The sequence below is a fragment of the Galeopterus variegatus genome, unplaced genomic scaffold (assembly GCF_000696425.1).
Source record: "Galeopterus variegatus unplaced genomic scaffold, G_variegatus-3.0.2 Scaffold84, whole genome shotgun sequence".
NCBI classification, from domain to species: Eukaryota; Metazoa; Chordata; class Mammalia; order Dermoptera; family Cynocephalidae; genus Galeopterus; species Galeopterus variegatus.
Window position 1 is genome coordinate 529294 of NW_007726195.1, and position 17243 is coordinate 546536.

The 17243-nt window shown below is 39.8% G+C and overlaps 1 protein-coding gene across 1 annotated transcript in view; it reads right to left on the reverse strand.

The window, feature by feature from the left end:
• Window positions 1-7666, reverse strand: part of ZBTB20 (zinc finger and BTB domain containing 20) — a 12620-nt gene extending 4954 nt beyond the window's left edge. The window contains exon 1 of the mRNA XM_008580191.1: window positions 6070-7666. Coding sequence (XP_008578413.1) covers window positions 6070-7654 — 1585 coding nt within the window. The 5' untranslated portion in view covers window positions 7655-7666. The remainder of the gene's footprint in view (window positions 1-6069) is intronic.
• Between the last annotated feature and the right edge of the window lie 9577 nt (window positions 7667-17243).

Genomic DNA, 17243 nt, shown 5'->3' on the forward strand with positions numbered 1-17243 from the left:
GGAGCTTTCACTGGCTGCAGGGTTTGCTCTCCACCCAGAGAAGTCTGGTTAAAAGAGGCCCACACACCAGAGATGCGTTTGGTGTAACTGCCTACTAGTGTTTCTGTCTACTTCCTGGGGTGTGATCTAGTGCCAGCTTGGACTGTGAGGCAGTCTAGGAGGGACTGCCTATTGGGGACACACTGATTCATGAACCATCTGTTGCTTCAGTGACAACTAAAATATTTTGGTGGTGAGCAGAATTTTGAAGATCTCATGGAACTTCATCTATGTTACTTGACTTTCTTACAGCTTTATGAATGGGGTAGACATTAACAATGGTAAATGAAGATGGTAGCTCCAATTTGAGAACTGTACTAATCCCCTAAAGATCCCCAACATGTCAATAACATCTGAGAGTATAATACCAGCAAAATCCAGATTATCTTCTGCTCCCCTGTTAACAATTTCTTACTTTCTGGATTATGTTACAAAATGTATGATGCTGCTATAACATTTATAACATATAACATGTGCTCCTAAATGGCTTTGATCATTTCCATTTATAGTTAAGTGTTTTCACATAAATTATGTTATTTAATTCTCAAAGCAACCATGTAAAGTATGTACTATTAAGATCTAAAAAACTGAGGCTCAGGTTGGTTATAGAACTTATCCATGTCACTCAGTCAGAAAGTGGTAAAACCAAGGCTTTCCTTCTCCAAACCTTATACTCATTTTTTTATTCCCCTTATAAATTTATAATTAATAAATTATATTAATTTACTTAATATAATTAATAGCCCAAGTTCCATATAAGGATTATCTCATCATTATCTTGATGTCACTACTGTTACCCTATTGCCAACATTGTTATGTTACTATTATCACTAAATCTATTTACATTAAATTCATGGCTGAAATAGCTGAGCTTCTCATAGTAACAAGCAAAATTATCATAAGAACAGAGGATACCAATGGGATAAAAACAGTCACCAATGAATGGGCTGCTGATAACATGATTCAGACAAAGACCAAAACATCTATATTTTGTTGCTGAAAAAAAATACAAGTGGGAACACAGATACCTGTACAATACAAGGGGTCTTCAAAGAGTTCATAGAAAGATTCGTATTATCTTTTAATTCCGTTTTTATACTAGCTAAATCTGGCAACCCTCCACATAGAGGTAAATAAATAGCCCAAATGTCATCCTGGTCATTTTGATTATTACATATTCTATTTTGTTACACACAGCAAGGTAAGAACAAATAAAACATGGTATCTGAAACATGTTTAGATCCTTGGAGAAAGTACTTAATATATAAATATACAAAGTTTTTTAGCAAAATTTCTGAGGAACTACAATCATAAAATAACTGCTCTGTGGAAACAGATCATTCATCTTTTTGGAAGTAGGTCAACACAATTAGAGAAGGATTTAATTCATTCATCAATCAAGTGTTTATTATGTGTAAGGTATTATGCTGGGTATACTGACATATGATACTTCAAAAAGTTCATGGAAAAATTGAATTGTAAGACAATATGAATCTTTCCATGAACTTTTTGAAGAGCCCTTGTATGCATATGTATGAATATATGTGTGTGTTTCTACTCTCACAGAGTTTACATTTTAATGGAAAGGTGTAAAGATGACTACATAATAATAATAATACAAGTTAGTACTGCTAAGTCCCAAGTACATTTGCCATGATACCTATGCAGTTTGGAAGACTCAGCTCACTTCTCACATGTGAGAGATGAACTTCTGTAATACAATTTATCCACTACAAATCAAGCTTTTATCCATAACTCTAATTTGCTTTTTCTAAACACACAGATTCTTATTAGTGGAATTGCAGTGAATAATGTTACGTAATAAAAGTAATTTGATGCCATCTTCCTCCTAATTACCCAGGCTCAGCTCTTAGGAGAGTGATTCTCAACTTTAGCATGTATCAGGGCTTTTTAAAACACAGATTGCTGGGCTCCATCAGAGCTTCTGATTCAGCAAGTTGCGGGGAGGAGCATGTGAGAAGCCTAATTACCCAGGCTCAGCTCTTAGGAGAGTGATTCTCAACTTTAGCATGTATCAGGGCTTGTTAAAACACAGATTGCTGGGCTCCATCAGAGCTTCTGATTCAGCAAGTTGCGGGGAGGAGCATGTGAGAAGTTGAATGCTGCTGGTATGGGGATCCCACTGCTTGAGTTATTTTTACATTTTTCCTATTGCTTGCTTCCATATCCATGTTGACATTAAGGCTTATTCTTCTTTGTCCTCTGTCTTTTCCTTTTATTTCTATTCCTTTATTTTGGCCCCTGGTTTTTGGAGGAGATATAGATGAGCCCTGTTTTGTTCCATAACAGAATGGGTTTTGTTATATTTGTTTTTTTCTCTAATTCTCTTGCTTTTAAATATGTCCTTAACTTTTGGTATCCTTTCTCATAACTTTTATGAAGCTGCAGTAAGTGCAAAGGTAATAAAGTTCTACCATGATTTGTTTGGCCGTGAATAGAGAGTGGTCAGGTGAGAGATTTTCTTCTACTCTTGTAAAAATCATTAAGGAATTAAAAAAAATGTTCTTGTAAAGGAAACTCAAGAGAAACCCAAGAAGTATCACAATGCTTCAGCATTTGAATTCAGTAGAGGACAGAAATGAGTTGAAAGTGTATTATTCAGAGATGGGAGACAGAGCAAAGAAACTCAATGTCTCCTGAGTGGAGGGGGCAAAAGTAATAATGATGATGATTTTTTTAAAAATTAAGTAATACTTTGTTTTATGAAAAGCTCTCACATGCATTATACTTTTACAGCTACTCCAAAGGCAGGAGAATTATTCATTTTTTTTTTCCTTTTTGTCTTTTTTACTGACTGGTAACGGGATCACAACCCTCAGTGTCGCGCCCGTACCGGGGACTGGCAACGGGATCGCAAACCTCAGTGTTGCACCCGCTCCGCGCTCAGCCAGTGAGCGGGAACCGGTCTCCACATGGGATCTGAACCCTCGGCGGGAGCGCCACCGCGCTCCCGAGCGGCACACTCTCCAGTGCGCCACCGGGCTGGCCCAGAATTATTCATTTTAAACTCAAAGAAACAGGGCTGTGAAATCAAGTGACTTGCTTAGAGCCACACAGCCATTTAGAAGAAACAAAACTGGACCCAACTCATCTAATTCCAATACAATCATCTTTCATTCATGCCTCCACTGTAATCTTTATGGAATATGCTTTACAACTAGGGCTTCTAGTTCTCTAAGGTAGAGCTTGGCTTCAGAGTCAATACAGACTAATTACTTATTTGTTTCAAACACATTTCATGAATATGTGGATGCTTAACATAGAAATACTCAGAATTTTAATTGGAACCCAGATCTCAGAATTGATTCTCTGCAGTTGTTGAAAGCAAGTGCCATCAACATTAAACTTGGAGGTGCTAAAATGCAAAGCCAGTTACTGCACAGGTCTACCTTGTTGCACAGTAGTTGTAATAGAGAGAACCCACATTTCTTTTCTTTCAGCTCTGTCAAGCTACTCTTTCTTGATAGGATTCTTTTCAGTTAGGCTAGGGGTAAGAACACTGAGTCCATCTCTATTCTTCCAAGTATCCCCAGTACTCTTTAGAATCTTTTTATACTCACATTTGGTCTTTTTGTTCTGGATTTTTATCACTTCCACTGAGGTCTTGTAAAGTTGTGAGGCCCCATTTTTTTTTGATGTTTTCCCAAGAAATTGGAGAGCACTTTGTTTGGAAATGTAGGCCACAGTGAATCCAGGTCCTGAATTACTTCCACATGTTCAAGTTGTCTTGCCTTTTGAAAATCTTGACCAACGTTCTTAGGTTAGGGACTCCCTCAGTTAGACAAAAGCCTTCAAAGACAAATGGGCTTTCCAAATTGCCACTGCCAAACAATTCTGGAGTGAAAGGGAAGAGTGCTGTTTCTTTTAAGTGAGGTGTTTGATTGATATATGTGCATTTATTAATTGTTTCCAGAAATTGGCCATATTATATAAACCAGTACAAAAGCCTTCATAATTTACCGAGGACCTTGAGATCTGAAGACCACACTTTGAGCATAACTCAGATGTTTAAAATGACTTTTCCTGTAGCTTTTGCATTGGTGACATCTAAGTGTTCAAAACCATTGCAGTTTTTCTCATGGGCAAATCTAGTTACTTGGGTTAAGCACAGAATTCTTTGGTGAATCCATTGGAGAGAGGTATTTATATATCAAAAAGACAATTTTTGGTGGTACACTGAAATTTTATGCTGCAAATTTAAAGACTTATTTTAATATGTGATCTAGTATAATGTATGAGTTTTATATCCGATAGGTCTACTGGAAGAGATGCACTGAAGGACAGAGTAGATATGTTTATGGATCCAAGACCAGCAAAGTCACCTTTGGCTAAGGAGACACTCCCACAAATCTTTCTCCCCAACACTTAATTTGAAGGCTTATAAGACAGTTACTCAGCCGAGGAAAGTATACTAACTATCTGTAAACCATAAGTTGTTCCATAAATAAAAATATTGCTATTTGATTAATTCACCTAATAATGATGATACCCATACCACATGGAAAATTTCCCTTGATTGATCTCAGGTAATTAATGCATTCACATTTACCCCAACTCAATACAGTAGTGACTTACCACTATCTAATTTTCTTCCTAAACTCAGTAGTGAGTCACTATGCTTATTTGGAGGTGTGAAAACTGTAGTCTAACAAGTGATTCCCGTAAAGGCACATATAATGATTTACATAATGCCCTCACTCAAGTTAAACTGCAAAGAAGGCAAAGTTCATCTTAAGTAATGTTCTATTTCAGTTGTCACTTCCATACCTTGGATACCTTGTCTCCATATCTGTTGACTTCATTCCCTTCTGGTCCCCAATTTAAACTTGTCTGTTTTATGTCCTATTTCTTAGATTCTTACAAGCTGATATTAGGAACAAGGTTGCTTTGAGAAACTAAATTGTTTCCACGTATTGGAATTCAAGTATATAACTTTTCTCTGGCAAATTCCATGCCATTTAACAGGGGTATTCTGGAACCAGAAGTTTACCAGAGATTCTTAAGAATTTCAAATATAATGATCATCATTGTGGTAAGTATTTTTAGGCATAAGAAAATCTATGTGAAATCATAATCATATAGGTTTAGTTTCTACTTGCATGTCTATCTCATTAAGGAGCTAGGAAAGAGCACTGGCTGAGAGGTCAGGAGATCTTAGCTTGGGAATCATGGAATCCAGGGATGAAAAACCATCTTGCCCATCTTGATGACTGAAACCCTTCTAAACATCCCTATGAAATTATCATTCATTCTCTCCTTGAATACCTCTAATTATAGGAACTTACTCCCTTTGGAAGCAGTTTATCCCATCTTAGAACAGCTCTGATTATTAACAAACTTTTTATTTTATTTAATGGAGAGAATCTCCACATAGCTTCCAATTATTGGTCTAGTTCTATCTTTTGGAGCCAAACAGAATAAACTCTAATGTTTCCTCCTCCTAACCATTTTAATAATGCTAATAATAGTTACCATTTTAGAGTGCTTGTTAGGTGATAAGGAACTATACTAAGAACTTCACATATATTACATAAATTCTCCAAACAGCACTATAAGGAAGGTGAATCACTATTATTCTCATTTTACAGACAAGAAAACTGAAGTATGGAAAAGTTAAGTAATATTACCAAGGTGACAAAGTTTGATAGGGAATAAACCTGAATTCAAAACAGGCAATCTGGCTCCAAACCTCAAGCTCTACTTCCTCCAAAGCTGAAATACTTGAGTATGGCTTATATGATGCCCTAAGTCTTCTCTTCTGTGGCCTAGACATCCCTAAGACATCCCTTCTCTATAAAGGGTATCTGCAACTTTGTCTTTTGGTGGCAGGGTGCTTCATTCCAATTATGGGGGCACAGCTGGGGCTTCTAGAAACAGCTTGCAGTAGGGTCTCTTTAAAATCTGAAAGATAACTCCAAACCTTCCCTTTCACATGCTGTCCTGCCCTTCCCTTCCCACAGTCCTCTCAGCACCCTGGCCAATCAGGCCTCCAGGGGGGCTTGCACTCACCTGTGTGTACGAACATGTGCTTGACGTAGTTCTGTTTGGCGGTGAAAGTCTTGTTGCAGAGAGTGCACTCATAAGGCTTTTTTTCGCCTTGCCCACTGGCTGTGCTGTGGCCTGCAGATGAGGCCAGGGGCTGTGGCGCTGGCAGCTGTGCAGTAAAGGTGGACAGGCCGGGCTGGGACACTGTCACAAACTGGGTCTGCTGGCCTGGCAAGGGCTGTGGTAGGCTGAAGAGGAAAGGCTTAGGGCCGCTGCCCGCGGGTTGGGTAGTGAAGAGGGCCGGCAGGTAGGTGTTGCCAGCTGTGCCAATGACCTGTGTGTTGCTGGTCAAGGTCAGAGGCATCCTCAGGTTGCTGGTGAGGGTTTCTGTCTGGCGTAAGTAGAGCTGAGTACTTGGCAATGGCTGCCCAATGGACGTGTTCACCGAAGGCTGTTGTAGGACGCTCTTGTCGGAGCTGTTGCTGACAGTGATGACTGTGTTGTCCATCTCCATCTCGTTGCTTCTCTCTGGAGAGGAGGCACCTGTTTCTAGCTGGTTCGGCTGCGGGCCGCCCTCAGCAGAGGCTTCCGCAGCCTGCTCTGGTTGGGCGGGCTCGGCCTGGCCGTCCCGCGCCGCCCCAGGCCCAAACTGCTGCTCCACCGAGTCGGGCTCGGTGCCTATGGAGGAACTGACGCCGGAGTCGAAGCTTTCGCCTTTGGGCTCACTCTCGGTGCCCTCGGCCTGGTCGGTGTCTTCCGTGCACTCCTCGGATTCGTTGCGCTCCAGGATCTGCACCCTTTGCTGCCCATAGTAGTCGTAATCGTCCTCCATCTCCTGCTTGATGTGGATGTTGCCCACCAGGGTCTGGATGCGCACGGGCCGGGGCTGCTTGCGGCAGTGCGTGGTCTCGGGGGTGGTAGACAAGTAGCGCTCCATCTGCTGTGAGCGCTCATGGATGCGCGTGATCCAGCTGGGGTCTTCCATGTGGTGGTCGCGGGGCAGACCCAGTGCAGTCTCGTGGTGGCTGACCACCGCACCGCTGTAGAAGGAGCGCTCACCGCTGCCATTCTGCATGGAGCATGCGTACAGCGCCGAGTAGATCCTGTCCACACTGTGCTGTGGGTGACTCTGCAGATAGCCCGACTCTGTGTCGCTGCTCTGGCCCGATGTGCCTGACTCGGGAGTGCCCCTTGGTGTGTCCTGGCCCGAGTCCTGGATCCCCGGGAATACATCGCCCACATTCTGTGACACGATGCGCGTGCACTCATCAATGACTGTTTTGATCTGCAGGATGCTGGCGGCCGTGAGGATCTGCAGAGCTTCCGACTGCGAGACACGCAGCACACCGCTGTACATGAAGTCAATGAGCTTTTGCACCGACTGCACTGACACCACCGACGGGATCTCGATGTCGCTGTAGCCCAGTAGCAGCTTGTCCTGAAAGAAGGGGCTGCCGGCTGCCAGCACGCAGCGGTGTGCACGCAGCATGCTCCCGTGGATGCGCACCGTCACGTCACAGAAGTGGCCACGGTTGCGCTGCTCGTTGAGGGTCTCGAGCACGGAATTGCTGAAGTTGTGAAGGTTGATGCTGTGAATGCGCTCGGTCATCCCCTTGCAACTGATGTCACCTGCAGCACGTTAAGGCAGACACATAACAGGACATGGGTCAGATCTAGTGGCTGTGTCTCTAACACCTAGGACTCAGGAGTAATGCTCATGGCTCCTAGAAGCACTCTCCTTGCAGACACAAGAAGGGAGATGGACAGACTGTACCATACAAGCCTTAGGTATGGTGGACTAGGGGGAATAAAGCCTTGGATTTTGCCCCATTCTAGCCTCAGTGCCCCAGGTTTTTTGGGTATTGAATCCATATTAACCACCCAGAGCTTCAGCAGAACTGAGGTTGTCCAGATGGGTCATTTGTCTGCTATTCCTACTACTTCAGCAGAAGAACTGAAAGGCAAACAGAGGACTCGTTCTCATGGAACAATGTATGTTCACTTTAGACAAGCCTAAGCCCAGGTCCTCTGGAAAAGTTTAGACTTTCCCCAACTTATCAAAGTTCCTTATTTTATTCCTAGACAGTGACAATATTCATAGTTAACAAATAAATCCTCTTCCTATTAATCTATATGGTATATTACCAAAACCCATACCATGTATGCAAAAATTCTTAGAAAATTCAACCCAGACTAAGATGTTTACCAAACAGCTGCCACCATGGTTTCCAGATGAGGAATGGGCTACAGAATACAATCTGCTAGCTAAAGAAGCATCGCATACTGCTTTCTGTATCTACTCATTTTTCTTGTCATCTCTGACAATCTGTCTGAGCACTTTCTAGGGTGGTTGTGTCTGAATTTTCTGAGGCTTACTGAAGAAGGAATGTTTAAAAGGTCAGAGATGGCAGTGCTGACTGGGGAGACTTTAGTACCCTAGGTGATCACATTTATCATTCAAACTGGGCACTTTTAAGACTGAAAGTACTGTTAATAATTAGGCCAGAATAGCAGGAGTAAAGCAGGAGTGGGATAACAGGGTACTCTATGCACTTGTTAAACGGAAGTATTAAACAGCCCCTAGGAGGAAGGCAACAGTCAGCTACCACCTCTACACTTCAGGCTGTGCAGACGAGGGACATGTTGGGAACATTTAGATCCAGACTGAGAAGGAAAACAGATGCTTATAGCACTCAGTCCTATATTTTTCTACCTTGCTCTAAAGACTCTCTCTCTCTAAACAATTCTTCACTCAGATACCCCATTCTTGCCTTCATAGCCGAACAATCAACTTGGGAGAGGCCAAGTAAGTGGGCTTTCAAAACCAAGTGGTCCAAGTACTGATCGTTGGCCTGTGACCAGATCTCTGCGTCATTTGAGAAGCAACCCCAGAGGTACTGGCCTGCACACGGAAGGAATGCCTACCTCATCAGGCTCTTTCTCCTCCGCCTGAAGAGAGAGGACCTGCTCAGGGAAGTCTGAGCGTAACTAGCTTTTCTACCATGCTTCCATTGATCACTCTCATGCTGTCTGAGCCTAATTTGATAAATGCTTACTTCAAGCTCCGTGTTCACATTCAGTGATACAATTTGCATTAATTTATGTAAGAGAATTCCTTCTTGTTTCAACCTCCATCAGCTCTGTTTTGTGCCTAAAATACTGTGTTAGGCTACAGCTTCCATCTTTTTCACTTATGCAAAACAAACTCTCTTTGCCAGATTAAAGGATCATAGTGAATATCCTATAACTGTGCTGATACAAAATATGGCCCCAGAGGAAGGCACCAATAACCCAGGAAGGGATGTTAAGAAACTCAGCAGACCAAACTCTGAGTTCTTGCTGAGTTCCCCGTGCATGTATACCATGATAACAAGAAGAACATTTTTTTTTTAGAGCTTACCATGCGTCAATCACCATTCTAACTACTTTATGTCTACTATTTAATTTAACCTTTACAGCAACCATAGGGAATAGATAGTATTGTTATCCCCATGTTAATGATGGAGAAATTGAGGCCAGAGAAATGAAGAAACTTGTTCAAGGCCACACAGGCAACTGGTTAAAAAGCTGGCATTTGAACCTATGCAGTCTGGCTCTAGAGTTCACCCCCTTTACTGCCTCACTATATCACATGCTTTGCCCTTGGATGAGGGCTGGGCCTTACGTGTCCCCTGTGTCTGCTGTAAAGCTGTGTAAAAAGGTTTGCCTAGTACTCCCTCGAGCTGCTTATACCTATCCGTGATTTAGCATGGCTTTCATGTTTCTAGGCTTGAGGCTTCAACATAGCCTCAGTCGTCTAACTTGAAGAACATATTTTTTAGATGAAACAATGTGAGAAATTAAACGACTTGTCCTGGCACTAAAATGTAGAGTTATCTAGACACAATTTTACTATCACCAAGATCTCTTTCATTTAAGTAAAACAGTAAGCAGTAAAACTGGTTTTATCTGTGATAAAATCACCATCTCTGAGTAGGAAGGCTTTATTAAAACCTTTTTTTCTGCACAGGTGAAAACAGCCCTTAAACATACTTTTGCTCATAGCACCAGTGACGATGATAACAGCAGAGCTACCATATATGACAGAATTGTCTTCTTTCAGAAGAAGACAGATAATTCTGGGAAGCAGCTCCATCACAATTATCATAATAATATACACATAGTGTTTTACAACGTACAAAACTCTTTCATATATAACATCCCATTTATTCCTTACAACAATCCTGTGTTTTTAGGATAAGGCTTATTATTACTATTTTATGTAAGAGGAAGGTGAGGCCCTCAAAGTGTCAAAATGACTTGCCCCAAGTTTTACACAGCTAGCAAGTGATAGAGTTAGGACTGGAAAACCTTGCCTCTTGACGCTCTTTTCACTGTAAGACACTGGATCACTGAGGAATGAAACTTGAATTGCCAAAGGTAGGCTCATCCTAATTGTTGGTAGAAAAAAATTAAGACATTGAAAGAGATGATGGAGGTTACTTCAGAGATGAGAATTGGTCAATAGCAAAAGCTGACATTATTTCACACATTCATTCACATGCACACATGCATACACACACATGCAATTTCATGAGAAAAACTCAAACTGCTTGTTTGACTGAACTGGATTACAAATTTAGTCTATCTAAACAATTGGGTTATCTGCTAAGCAGTCTGTTTTGATTATTGCAGTAATATTGCCACCAACTTCATTAAATACCACAGAGACAAATTTAAACTACACACATATACAACCTGACCTGACAAGCCTATTTGGATCTTTGTAGACACAATTCTTAAACATCTCCCTGAGTACACTGGTGACATACTGCAGTGAGCAGCCGTGAAAGGCAGAATCATTTTGCTGATATGGGTACAGATGTGATGGGGGACCCTGCCTCTCCATTCAAGCGTGCCTCATTTCTCCAGCACACAATGCTGAAGCAATTCCTTTCCCAGGCTTTCTTTTATTTTTAACACTAATACAGTGGGAAAAAGTTTCTGCCACAGCAAGGCAAAGTCCAAGCTTTTGTGAAGACGTCCTTTTCATCCAATGGGCATTAATGTATAGATTCCAATGGAATAAATCTGAAATACTCTACTGTAGAAGATTTGTCCCCCATTGAAAACAAATCTTGATTAGATGGTTATTCAGGGACTGTATAGGAAGGAATGGTGTGAAAATGCTAACTCCATTCTTTCTTAGATTGGCACTGAATAGGCATTCGGGCTATTCAAAACAAAAAACAAAAAAAACCCCCAAACTCTAACCCTCTCAACTCTACAAAACCACACAACTTTACATAGATTTTGTGTATCTGAGGATGCTTCCCACCCCAAAAAATACTCAGCAGTACGAACATAGAACTGATGGTAAAATGAAAAAAGTGATAAAATAGTTCTCTGTGTGTTTTAAAATAACCTACCATCCTTTTCACCAGAGTAAAAACCTAGTCATCCAGTGATGGTATTCACTAGAAACATGCAAGGAATTGTGCTTCTGAAAATGACAATGTATTCTAAGTGCCTGGGTTCTATGAGAGAGCACAACATGGATGGGGCTGAAGCAGGGTGAGCACCGAAGGGAAAATCTGCCTGTGGTGAAATAGGAGACAGAGGGCCTGGCTCTGTTTTGTTGGAAGCCAGTGCCTGCCTGTCCCTTAAGCTGCAAGAGCCCAGGGAATAGGACTTAGCATGAGAATGAAAAGCTGCTTGTGCACTAGAGAAAACGAACAAGAAAGGAAACAGCAGGCAATGCAATCTCTTTTAATTAGGTGTGAAATCCAGTCCTTTCTCAGTCAGGATAGCAAAAGGATATATAAAATGAGGCTTGTACAAGGGTAAGGTGCTGTAGAGGGGGATGGGAATGTGAAGTCTCTGTGACTTGGGAGGAAACACCGGCTCTTAAATTAAGATCAATATGAATTTTGGTCAATTCAACAGGTTTAAGTCAAATTGTAGGGCTGAAAAGCCCTTGAGCTTTCAATCTGAGGCATCAGGCTCAGATGAGGTAAGTGGATCAGCACATGAAATAGGGCTGGGGTAGCCAGGTCTCCACAACCCAGTCTCATACATCATACTGTTTTCCATATACATATATATCTTGATACCTTCAGTATGCTGAGATTGATGTTTCATATATCAGGAGATTAATGATGATCTTAAGCTACCATGTGTTGGTGCTGCTTGCAAAGTTGGAAAGAGCCTGTCATCTCTGAGAAAGCAGGGATGGATTTTGGTAACTCGGCCCCATTACTCAGTTATATCTACTTCCCAAATCTTTTTCCAGGGTCAAGACCTCAGTTATACCTACTTCACCTAAATGCCAATGGAGCTACTGCAATATAGGAGGTATAGAGGTTTCCTGCTTACAGGTTCCACTGTCCAGAACAAATGGCCCTGCACATTCCTATCCTCTCTTTATATCTCACTGGCACCTTCACAATCTTTGGAGGGTGGCAGGGAGCACTGGGGAAATCATCTATGCAAGTGGAAGGCAGCAGGCTGAGCATGACCTCTTTCTCCCACCATGGTTCCATTCACCTAGCATACCCCAGCTGTCATCACCCCTGCAGTGGGACCATGAGAGGGTCATCAATCTATGGGAAGGAGAATTGTACAGTTTTACTTACCCACTCTTGAGTGAAAAGGAGAATGCTTTTGGCCATTTCCCAGTGAGGTTTCTCCTCTATCTTCTAGATTGTCTAAGCCTAGTGTGCAGGAGCCATCAAGGATTTCAGCACATTTTTTACCAATTGGTGAAAAAATTCTTCTCATATAATATAAATAAATTGTTCAACTTTCAGAAATTTGATTTTTAAACATATTTTAAGTAATGCACTACCTATAAGAGTTGGGGACCACCTGAATGTGCTTCTGTACTCAGTGCTTATTATTCATTTTAGACGGACAAAGATATTAAAATTACTAAGTATTTGCAACAACATTTTATTTATGATCTCAATACTGTATTTGGGTATGTCTTTAATATTACTTGAATTTTCATTTATTCATGTAACATTTCTAGAGAACATTTTAAGTATTTAAAAGTCCTTAATTTTATGTGTGGGCTTTAGGTAGTATCTAAAGTTTTTATGAATGGACACGTTTATACTTTCATAGGGATAATGTCAGTGGCTTTCATTAGAATCTCAGCGAGGTCTGTGCTCCCCCAAATTAAGACCAATGGATTGAGATTCATGTATCTCTCTTTGAGCTGCTCTTAACGACTTCCAAAAATCAAAGCCTCTGAAACTGATGCACCTTCATGATTACATCTGATGCATCAGGTCTGCTAAGCTGATATTTCCCATTTACTTACGTTTAGTTGATATTATTTTATACAGTAAAGTAAATAATCTTAGCCAAAGTGACAAAAATTACTTTTCAGAAGAGTTATTTTTAAAAAAAGGATTAAAAGGAAAGAGAGAAATGTAAATAACAAAGTACTAATGCAAACTGAAATCTGGAGGATTATGATAGGGCCATATACCTGTAGTTTACAACTGCTGAAGGTTAAGTACTATTTAGCAAAATTTAGTTCAAATCAGGTTTTTTATCAAAGTTGGACCCTTTTGACAGTTAACACAAATCCACAGAAGAATTAGGAAGAACTCTTTAACTTTTTTGACTGTTAAAAATTAGATATTATGGTATAATTTGAAAAAAGAATAAATACAAATTCAATACACACTTCTAATTCAGCCAGCAAAACAGAGTTCACTTGAAAGCTCTGTAGTACTTCTAACACATAGCCAGCCTGCCTGCCTGCCTTCCTTTCCTTCTTCCTTTCTTTTTTCTTCCCTATTTCCTTCTTTTCTGCTATTACAACGTTAAGTTTTACTAAGCTTCGAGTATGTGGAACAAGGAGATGCACTTGTGAACTAGGAAAACATCTGCCCCATGATCCTCAGGCCCATCCCCAAATTTGGACTTACCTTTTATTCCTGATTTCTGACTTCCTCTCTTCACTCTATCAAAAAGTAAGAGCTTTACACTTTATCTGAAGGCTGAGAACAGATTTACATGACTTGTGGGATTCTCAGGTCCAAAGGAAGAATTAATTCCAGGGAAGCCTTTTCACTTGGCCCTAGAGGCTCTCACAGTTTCCCTCAGTTAGCCCAGGTCTTTGGCTTGCCTGATTTCATATTAAGTCTGCTGTTAGCTCTAAAAAGGGATGAGGACATGCCTGCCCATATATCTCAAATTGTAGATATAACTGACATATAGATGAAGTTGCTCTTGGGGTCACTTAAATTTTCACCAATTCATTAGTGCGACATTTACTGAGAATACCCAAGTGTAAATGGACCCATAAGGATATAGATGATCTGAAATCTAAAACAATGAAAGAAGTTCATCCACAAATACCTTTGATATTTGAAACATACATTAATCAATCAACTTCTCCCAGACCTCAGTTCTCCAGAAAAACTGCATTCTACTTTTATCTTTTTAAAAGATAAAACTTAACTGATATTATAAGTGATCATGTTTCCCTCTTGGCACTGTTTATTAGGGAGCTCAGAATCAAAATTTAGGCCACGTTTTAGCAACTATGTAGGACTTCATGGTATGCCTTTCTATGTAAAATTTTCCCCAGCCTCATTCTACTGTCAATTCCTTATTTTACCTCCACTTTGATTTATTTTTAATAGTTATATATAAGTATATATTAGACTTAGTTATTAATCATAAGAAATTCTTTTAAGCCAACTTAAATCCCTTTAGTTCTGAGGTGAGGACATCATCAAACAATTAATCAACAAGTAATTGAGCATTAACCTTATGGAACCAATTGTTAACATAAGTTAAAGCTTTAGTTTTGAATATTACCAAGCTATGTGCTTTACGAATTTCTGTACTTTGAGCATCTTATTCCAGTGGAATAAAACACTGAAGTTTCCTCTTTTGTAGACAGCTTGTGAAAGCTAAGTTTTAATGCTGTGAATAAAGGCATTGGACAAATGATTCCAGACAACATTCTGAAAGACACATATACCCTCACTCCAAAATTGAAACGAAATGGCTTCTTGAGGAGGGAAGACCCACTGAGACTAAGGAGAAAAGTCAGTGAAACCTGTTGTTGATGCTTTTAAATCTTCTTATATGTAAGCCTTTTGAGACACCTTTTAGATGTTTTATTATTTTTTTCTCTAAAGCTCTTTCCTCACAAATTTAGCTGCTGCCCTATTGTAACCTTTTCCTTTGTTCACTAAATCTGGGGAACAAAAATACAGAGATGCTACATCTGTGGGTGGGATACAAAAATGAGCAAAAGGATCTACGTAAATTCACAAAGTTATGCAGCTTGATCTTGGTTTTGGATAGGACTTAAAGAAGGATCTATACATTCAAGTGAATAGTTAGAAAGTTAGGTCCTTTATTTTGCTTGAAAAGAAATTATAAATTTTAAAAGTGATTATATAAAAACTGTCATTGTCTTAGTAATTTGTTCTTCTTTTGGTCTCTACATCATATACTTATTTTAAAGAAAAAACAAACATTTAACTTCAGTGAGTCCAAAGATCCAGTAGACTCCCAGGAACACCATTCCTTTGGAAAATATCACAACTGGTGATGAATTATAGTTAGGTAAGAAATTAATTTTTTGGACTTTGGGAAAACTTTTATCTAGACTTCAATGAATAATAAAATAGAACCCCATAGCGACATTTTACAAAAGCTTTCTGACTAAAATCATCATAGAGCTTTCTAATTCACAGAGCTTCATTTAGTCCTCTGTTGCTCTGTTGTTCTGAAACTGCTTTTGAAGCAAGTCTTCACATTCATGCTCAAATGTTCTCTTTGCTTGGGTCTTCCAGAAAAAAAGTTGCTTCCAAGTGACAACTGACTTTCAAGAGTAGCCGTTTGTTGGCAGGAGGGGGTTGCAAGATTTCTCTGTGGAAGGTGTGGACTTGAGTCATGATAGGTTGTTTCACTGAAGAGTGAAGGCCTTCTCTCCCAAAGCAACAAGAAAAAAACAAGAAAAAAGGTAAATTGGTTTGCTGGATGACTGGTTAAAATGGCAGCACAGAGGTGATTTGTGCAGACCAGTTTAAGAGAGAGTAGCTGAAACTCATCTGCCCACCTAGGGTGTTCCATTATAAAACCAGGCAAAGGAATTCCTTAAAAAAGAATAAGATGTAAGTTCCTTTTTGGCTCATGCTGAGATGAAGAAGATCCTAAATAAGTCTTGTCAGACAGAACTCAAAACCTTGGGAGGCACTGGTGGATAAGTGAACTACAAGGCATACTTCATAATTATTCTAATAAGGAGTAGGGTATTTTATTTTTATTTTGTTTATTTTTATTATATTCTTTACATATTATTTTATATAATATTTATTATATTATTTACATATTATATAAAAAAGATGTTGAACTGTAAGAGTCTTCTATAGCTATAGCTAACTTTCTAATTATCTGATCTCACTTAACAGATTTGATTTTCTTGGTTTTCTCCAAAATAAAATCTCTGCACTAATCCAAGAGGTTGGCCATTTTGTGATCCCGTACATGACATTACATTCATTCTTAATTCTTCTTAAGCTGAATTTGTCTGGAGTTCTGAAATTGTTGTGCTTTTTCTACTCACCAAATCTTATGTATCCTTCATGATTCTTACTCAAAGTTCTTCCTTCTCTGTGAAGCCTTCTATGATTCCTGGACTCCATCCTAAACTCTTTCTTTTCCCAGTTCCCACTAGTTGGTGAGGTAATAAACTGAGACATTAACTTCTAGTTTATTTCCACTAAATAGGAAAAGTTTCATAATAATAAGGCAATGTCCCTCTTCTTTCACCTGTAGGTAAGAAAGGTCAAGTCTGTGTGTATAGTTATGGGCTCCCTTGCCTGAGGGACTTATGGTTTCAGAGCCCATTAGGCTCTAAAGACCAAAGCCCTAAAACAAAAGGTTTTCTTTATTATTCTAGGTCTTCTAAAGGGAATTCATCTGGGCCCTTTTTGGAGTAAGGAGGCTGGTGCTTTGGAGTTAGACTGAGGTAGCATTACAGCAGAGAAAAATAATCAACACTTTGTAAACATAAAGAGATGACCAATCTTTGATGTGATATAAAAATGATCAGGCCAAAGTCCTATCACCCTTGTCCAATTTAGGGAAGCTAAACTGCATGGAACAGATGTTACAGAGATATCCATCAATCAGCGTTGATAATGGGTATTTATATTTGTGGTAACAGTGTCAGGGATTGTTTA